Source organism: Pan paniscus, chromosome 11 (assembly GCF_029289425.2).
Source record: "Pan paniscus chromosome 11, NHGRI_mPanPan1-v2.0_pri, whole genome shotgun sequence".
NCBI lineage: Eukaryota > Metazoa > Chordata > Mammalia > Primates > Hominidae > Pan > Pan paniscus.
In genome coordinates this window covers 244,223-253,072 of record NC_073260.2, presented here as the reverse complement: position 1 = coordinate 253,072, position 8,850 = coordinate 244,223, and the positions used below count along the sequence as shown (strand labels likewise).

Below are 8,850 nucleotides of genomic sequence, written 5' to 3'. Positions count from 1 at the left end.
ACATCCAGCTGGCAAAGGGATTCAGCCTTATATATAGAAAAATAATACTATGGAAAAGTTTATCTTTTAATTTAAAAGATAAAAGGTAGGACTTGTAGATTCAAGAAGTGCAGTGAACAAGAGAGATGACTACAGTGAAAACGATATCATAGGCATATTGTAGTCACTTTGCTGAAACTGAAGGCAAAAAGAACATGTTTATGGTAGCGAGAAAAAGGAACTTAATATCTTCAAAGGAACAGCAATAAAACTGATGACTATTCAACAGAAAACATGAAAGCCAGAAGCATTGGAATAACATTTTATTATTATTACTTTTACTTTTATTTTAGGTTCAGGGGTACACGTGCAGGTTTGTTACATAAGTAAATTGCCCATCATGGGGATTTTGCGTACAGATTAATTTGTCACTGAGGTGATATGCATACTACTTGATAGGTAGTTTTTTGATCCTCTCCTTCCTTTCACCCTCCACCTTGGAGTAAACCCAGGGGTTTGTTGTTCCCTTCTTTGTGTCCATGTGCACTCAATGTTTAGCTCTCACTCATAAATGAGAACATGCAATATTTGTTTTTCTGTTCCTGAGTAGTTTTGCTTAGGATAATGGCCTCCAGCTTTATCCAGTCACTGCAAAGGACATGATCTCATTCCCTTTAATGGCTGAGTAGGATTCCATGGTGTGTATGTACCACATTTTCTTTATCCAGTTCAAGTTTTGAGAAAAACTGACACATTAGAATTCCAGACTTAATGAAAATATCTTTCAAATATGAAGAAAAAATAAAGACACTTTCGACCGGGCACGGTGGCTCACGCCTGTAATCCCAGCACTTTGGGAGGCCGAGGCAGGTGGATCATGAGGTCAGGAGATCGAGACCATTCTGGCTAACACGGTGAAACCCCATCTCTACTAAAAATACAAAAAAATTAGCCGGGCATGGTGGCACACACCTGTAATCCCAGCTACTCGGGAGGCTGAGGCAGGAGAATGGTGTGAACCCAGGAGGCGGAGTTTACAGTGAGCTGAGATCACGCCACTGCACTCCAGCCTGGGCGACAGAGCGAGACTCCATCTCAAAAAAAAAAAAAAAAGACACTTTCAGATAAACAGTAACTGAGAAGAAATCTAGGAAGTGTTGCTAGGGTGGAAAAAACTTTCCCAGATTGCGGTAAATATTGAATGAAAATCATCAAAATGGAGAAATATACAATATTCACTATTTAAACCACAACCAAAATAGCAACAACAAACAACAATACAATCTGGCATTATACTGCACACATAACTTTAAAAGGTTATTACAGTTTTTACTTTTTTTACTGTGAGTATGTGATAATGAGGACTGCCACAATATCTAGTACAGGATGCCACTGTCTTGCTTTGTGCTAAATTTCACCTGTAGTTTTATTCACCATTGCTTTTCCACAAAAATGAAAACATTCCTCTTTTATCCAACTACATATCTCTGTCAGGCCAGATGGCCTTTATATAATTCTAACAAAAGCACATGTTACAACAGACGCAATGCAGAGTAGATGAGAGAACTCAACTGCTTCTATTCAGCCATATGCTAAAGGAATTTGCAAATAGGTAAAACCATTCCATTCTTCTTTATTACATTTTTGAAAATATTGTTACTTTTCCTAAAATATGATATTTACAGTAACTAATAATGCCTTATTTTTGTTATTTTTAAGCATTAGTACATAATCATTTAATTTTTTAAGATTTCTAAACTGGTAAATGTTAATAGATATAACCTTCTTAAACAGAAGGTCTTTGGGGTCCCTAGTCATTTTTAGAATATAACACAATGTCCCTTATTTTATCTGGTATAGATAATGAACCTCCAACACATTTATTAAAAGAAAGAGAAGTAATACCCTAAGATTGTTAGTGCACTCATCTCTCTTTTTATTGTGTATCTCCTAAAGACAATTACACAGTTTTGCAAATGGCCAAGGCATGAAGTTGAAGGAATAACATTCTCTCTATATTATGACTGATTCAGTCTTATTCCGAGTGTGATGGGGAATGTTTCCCAATTACCTTTACAGTGTCTCTTCAGGTAAGTTAGGTAGAGTGATTATTAATTGAATGACTAATTTATCCATTTGTAAAAATAAAGATAGCAATACTCAATTCACTGGCTTATTGAAAAAAATTAAGAGAAGACTTACGTGACATACTTTGCTCAAGGAAATGCTTAGCATAATAGAAAATTTCAGCATATGGTAGTGGGTGTTGGAAGTAGTAGCACCAAGAGTAATAAATGTCATTAATTAACTTCAAGTCATCCTTGAGCACAGTCAAAATCATAGTCCTAAAGACTGGCCAAATTTCCCAGACAGGAAATAATTTAGCATTCAATAATCAATAAATGATTGTGGAATTGAGTAGAATTGACACAAATCTTTCATTTGGAGACATAGACGACCATCTGTGAACTGGGTAATGTTTCCCAGTTCAAAGTAACAGGTCAGATGTGACTAATTTAGGGACATTACTATAAACATGCTAGGGTGAGACACTAAATACTCACTGCAATCTAATACTAACATAGTAGTCTCTTTATGGCATTTTTAGTATCTTTGTTTCTTAGGGTGTAAATGGCTGGATTTAGGAGAGGTGTGATGACTGCATAAAATACAGCAAGAAACTTGTCCACCCAGGGGATACTGACTGGCCACAAATAGATGAAGATGCAAGGCCCAAAGAATAACACTACCACTGTGATGTGGGCAGCGCAGGTAGAGAGAGCCTTGGATGCTCCACCCTTAGAGTGAAGGCAGACAGTAAACAGAATATGAGAGTAAGAGCTCAGCAACAGAATGAAGCAGATGGTTGCCAGTACCCCACTGTCAGCATTTATCAACATTTCTAGAATATAGGTGTCTATGCAGGCTAGCTTGATTACCAATGGAATATCACAGAAAAAGCTGTCCAATTCCCTGGGTCCACAGAAGGGCAGCTTTGCAATCATAATTAGTTGGCTTGTTGAATGCACAAAGCCAATAATCCATGATATCATCACTAACCCAATGCACATATATCTGTTCATGATGCTGGAGTAATGGAGTGGCTTGCAGATGGCCACATAACGGTCATAGGCCATTGACACAAGCAGTACCATCTCGCCCCCTCCAAAGAAGTGTCCAAAGAAAATTTGACACATACAGCCTCCGAAGGAGATGGTCTTATTTTCTTTGAGAAAGTCCGTGATCATTTTAGGGGCAGTGACTGAGGAAAGACAGAAGTCAATGAATGAGAGATTGGCTAACAGGAAGTACATAGGGGAATGGAGATGGAGGTTAGTGATAATTATAACCACAATGAAGATGTTGCCTAAAATGGTGATCAAATAAAGTGAAGAAAATATCACTAGGAGTAAGTCCTGGAGCTCCCATGAATCACAAAGCCCAAGAATGATGAATTCAGACGCCACAGACTGATTTACTTCTTCCATTTAGTCCAGTTTGTTCTAAAGTCATCTGAAAAAAAAAAAAAAAAGGCACAGCATCACATTTTCTGAATAAACAGTATGTGAATTTAGAGGATTTTTTTTTTAGAACTGATTCACTTTATTATACTAGTCCTGATTATTTGTATACAGTGCAGCAAGAATAATTATTTGTTTTTACATAGGCTTTTAAACTGGTTTTGATGGAACTTTGTTCCATAGAAGGAATCTCAGATAAAATTTTTAAAGCCAAGCCCAGCCATGGATTTGTACCATCAAATACCTGTGAGTTGGGTGAATTCCTCTCTGAGGTTCCAAGATAAACTTGGGGCTCCTGGGCCTGTCAGAAAGTGACATTCTTTCTAAATTAACTGAGACCTGTCTCAGATTTTTGGGGTTCACAACTTTAGAGCTTTCATTTAATCTCACCTAAACTTGATAAGTTTTATTTTTAAAGCCTTCTTCACTGTTTCCAGTAATAACTTGTATGAACGCAAAAGTATCTGAGAACAGATCTCATTCAATTTAGAAAGTTTATTTTGCCGAGGTTAAGGACGCACTCATGACACACCCTCAGAAGGTCCTTATGACATGTGCCCAGTTAAGAGGATTTCTTAAACATCGCTGATGGAACCAAATACTAGTATAATCGTTTTGGGAAAACAGTTCAACCTTATCCTGGAAAACTTAACATTCACACATTCTATGGCCCAGTGATTTCACTTCCATTTACAACCCAAGATAAACTCTTGCATATGCATACAAAGAGAAATTTATAATAATGCCCATTGACAAAACAATGGGATATTATTCTGAACCATAACAAATGAAGCACAACTACATAAAATCATATAGAAAAATCTTAGTAAAATATTATAATGTAGGAAAAGTCCAAAATGGATCAATTCAGCATAGGTTTTATGAGGTGAAAAGCAATAAAACGCAACAGTGTGCTTTGCAAGAACTTGTATAAGTGAAAATATACGTATGAAATAAAAAAGAGGAAATGTAAGATGTTCTCAGTAACCTCAGGTGAGGGGAAGCAAAGGAGTTATGAAGATGAGCACATAAGCATATGAGTGCTTTATGAATCGTTCAGTTCTTGTATTGCATCATGTTTTCATAGGTGTAATTTCACTAATGGATAAACACATACATAATGGGCGTGAAAGAGCTTATGATGTGAATCAAGGATTATGGTCCATTCAATACTGTGAACCTGAGGTAAAATAATATTCTTTTCTTTTCTTCTTCTTCTTCTTTTTTTTTTGACACAGAGTCCTGCTCTGTTGCCCAGGCTGGAGTGCAATGGCATGATCTTGGCTCATTGCAACCTCCGCCTCCTGGGTTCAAGTGATTCTCCTGCCTCAACCTCCTGAGTAGCTAGGATTTCCTGGCCTCAGCTGATTCACCCATCTTGGCCTCCCAACGTGCTTGGAAAACAGGCATGAGCCACCGTGCCTGGCCAATAATATTATTTTTGAAAAGCACATATTATTATGTAGGGACTATATGGTAGAAAAATAGTGCCTAAATATACGTTTGAAATACTGGAAAATATTAGGACATTGTTTGAAGGTCAATAATTGTTTCATTAATGAATAAATAAAGAGATCCTACTACTAGTCTTGACAAAATGACAAAACGTTTTTCATCAATGAAAATAGCTAATTAAATATAAGGGCAGATAAACCAGTCAAGGAGAAGGTGGTTAACCATCTGTGAAAGAATAACTATTCTAGGCATAAGGAAAAATAATGGGCATTAGGAAGAAATGTTCTCTGATCATGAAACTCGAAGCTTGTGTAGCCTGTAAAAAATTACTCAAAACCTGAGGCATACCACAGCCATTGTGACTCCTAAGGTCTAATCTTCAATATAGAACTCTAAAATGTGTTCAAAAGCCATGTTGCCAGACACGATCTATGACCCTAGAATACACTGTCTTGCATTAAATTTCTAGTTCAAAAGAAGATGATTTTTGAGAAGCTAAAGTCTGGAAATCTCTGCAGGGACTAAAATGAAGCAAAGTCTGTGGTGAAGACTGGGAGAGGGATGTGCATCAAGTTGCTTTAAAAACAGATTTTAGTGTGACAAAGGAGAAGGCCCCTGGGACCCAAGACTCTGGCTACGCACTTTGAGATTAGATAATTCCCTCCGTTTTCCAACGTCACCACAGGAAGCTATTTCCAATCAGTCTCATCTATCTTAGATGAAGAAGCTATGTTTTTTGAAATACATAGTTTCCCCTAATCATCACTGGCAGAAGATTTCCTTTCACAATGCCAGGGTAAATGGCATATACAAACTAAATAGATTCCTTACCAACAAGTTGTAGAAATTTTGTCTCTAACCTACTCATTTTTGCTATTAATTCCTTTAAAAATACAATTCTGTGAAACTGGAAAATAGATTTACATTCTTTCTATTTCTTGCTTTCCCTCTCCTCTCTTGTATTTTCTGTCTCCTAGTTTTCCTTCTTACTCTCCTTCTTTTTCTTTTTTTAGATATCTGGATCTCAAAGCCTTGCTATAATGAATCACTTATTTCCAATACCCATGATAATTTTCTGATGATTGGTGTTACACAGCCCTCTGTTAAGGTTGGGAGCCAGCTAGATTGTTGCTAGATAGTTTAGATAGTATATATAAATATATATATATATGGAGAGAGCTTTATAAATACATAAAACATATATAAAGTTATATATGTATAAAATTATATATATACACACATTGAGAGGGAGAGTATATATATGCGTGTGTATATATAAATATACACACACACATATTGAGAGAGAGTATATACGTGTATCTTTGAGAGAGAGGACAGTGCACTCAGGGCTGTGCAAAACACTTATTTCATAATCGTAATAACAATTATACTCATTTTTACAGCTGAAAAAAAAGTCAACAAAAGGAAAATGTCCATAGATAATAGAGAATGTAGTAGAGTTAGTGTCTAGAAAGAATGATTATAGTTTAGTTTGGTTGGAAAGGAATATGATTTCTATGAATCATGATGAAATAATAAAACTCTTACCAGGACGACGTGTCCTATGAAAAGGTAACTGACATAAGAAATATAAGCGGAAAATAGCTGCATGAAAAATATTCCATGTATCCATAATAATTCTGTTATGATTACTTTTGGAACTTACAGCTTCAAGTTGTTTGAGTCTGGGCTTATCCCCACTGTTGTATATAATTGAAGTTGTTGTTTACATTCAACAGTATTATTGGATACCAGGGATAAAAATAAGAACAGAATTAGAAAGTACCAGATTTAGAAGGGGATTATTTTTTCTACTCTAGTCAACAAGAATTTATTGAATATTTTCTTATTGTGTGCATTAATCTCTACTGGTCATGTCAGATAAAAAAGAAATAGACTGTTGGTACTATACACAAAGAGTAAAAGCCTATGCCTGCTTTTTTACCTTATTACTTATTTTAAAAGTTGTTAGTATTATTTTAGTTAAATTACAAAAGATAAAGTATTACTAATAAAATAAATTATAACTTAATATCAATACTGACAATACAAGTATAATTAATTTTCAGACATACCCTAGGGAGAAGTTACTCTCTAAATTGCAAGAGTATATATTTATAAAATGGAATGACTTAAAGCAGACCTCACCAAAGAGAAGAAAATATAGGGAAAAAAAAGAAGCACAGAAAGAAAATGAAACCATTTCCATTTATTTTGGAGCTGCTGCTTTTAGGGTCATGTGAAAAACTAAAACCCTCTCTGTGTTGCCCTGTCTCTCTGAATACCTGCTGTGTGCCTGAAACTTTCACTCACATTGTCTAAATTAATCTTCACAACAACCCCATGAAATGGGTCTTATTCTGAGTCTGACTCTCCAGGTAACTTGTTAGAAGTTTCAGAGCTCAGAATTAGCATGATTGGGAGGCACACCCAATGTTCTCTGACATTTGTCCTTCTCCTCATGTGGTATTATCCTGCATCTCTATTCAGTTCCCAGAACATAATTTTATTTCCATGGCACCATTGACAGTTATAGCTTTTAACAGATTTCCTTCCATATTTTCTACCAAGTTTCTCCTTATCTCAATAAATTATTAACAATTTTTTCCCTGTTTGAAAATTTCCGCTAATGACAGTCACATATCTGTACCTAGAACAGTCCCTTAATCCAGGAAAACTATGGACTCTGATTATTACGGATATGTAAGAAGAGGCCTTCCTCAACCAGGGCATCTATCAAGGTGTGAGACTGTCTAGCAGTCATTCCCTTTGATGCTGTAGGGAGTACAGAAGTCCCAAGATGTAGCTGGGAGAAAACCCTTGATATTTCTGGAAGCTATGCAGCACTTTCAAACTATCCCAGTTAGTTAGTAGGTGTGGAAAAATGGTGTTAAAACATTGTGAAATTCTCTTAAATGTGATAGAGGAAGTAAGGGATAGGTTAGAATACAGACCATATCTTACTGGACAGACATCATTATCTCACCACATTTTTCTCCCATGGATAAAGCATTGCCCATATTTTAACTGACGTCTGAAATAAAACCCTATTGCAGCAAAATAATGCATTTTCTGCAGTGACCAGTGTTTGTGGGAGAGTGTGAGGCATATATTCACTGCAGAGTAGCCTCTGGGGTGGAAGGCTTTCAAACTACCTATACCATATTCCTTTGGGATCTCATAGTTTTCCAGTTTCTCTGAATTGAGAATATCACTTAATAGAGAACCTTTTGTTAAAGACAAAGAGCCCTAGCGAATACAATTCTAAAGGTTCTAATGATAGAAGTTAAGCCGTTTTAAAACATTTCTTTGTTTAATTTTTTAAAAGAGAAACATTATTTCAGAGCAGAGCTTCCATTTCTAACCCCAGCAGAAGCCAGATGACTTGTGTTGGTAGGAGTGGGTGACAGGCAGCGGGAGATGAGCTGGGCACTGATGCAGCAGCCATGCCTATGACAGAGCAGCCAGCCCTGAACCACTGCTTTTGTATGAAGCATACACAATGAAGAGTAGAGAAGCACGTTAAGGTCTCAAAACTTTCTGTGCTTATGTGAGCAATGTTCTAGGTTTAACATATTATGTAAAAAATAAAATTACTAATATTCTTATAAATAACATCAATAGCAGAAGCTTATCTTTTGTTTTCATTTATAAGGTATTATGCAAATTCAGGTTTACTGTTCAAAGTTCCAACACTTTAAAGCTTGAGAAAGATATATAATAATCTGCCTCTGTCTCCTTTTTTTAATTACTTTTTTTTTTGCCAAAAATAAGTCTTGTACATATTTTTAGGGATTTTGTTCTAGTTTCCTTTTCATGTAATTACATAATAACATGTGCATATGTTAACATGTATATTTTGATGAGTTCTGTTTTTTGATATACGGTACACACG

At 35.9% G+C, this 8,850-nt stretch overlaps 1 protein-coding gene across 12 annotated transcripts in view; it reads right to left on the bottom strand.

Annotated features, from left to right (window-relative positions):
* Nucleotides 1–287: 287 nt before the first annotated feature.
* LOC129393693 (olfactory receptor 4K3-like) overlaps nt 288–8,850 on the bottom strand; it is a 29,564-nt gene continuing 21,001 nt past the window's right edge. For all 12 annotated transcript variants that reach the window (XM_055097117.2, XM_055097104.2, XM_055097111.2 and 9 more), the window contains one exon: nt 288–3,492. In XM_055097117.2, the coding sequence (XP_054953092.1) occupies nt 2,556–3,467 (912 nt within the window). In that variant the 5' untranslated portion in view covers nt 3,468–3,492 and the 3' untranslated portion in view covers nt 288–2,555. The remainder of the gene's footprint in view (nt 3,493–8,850) is intronic.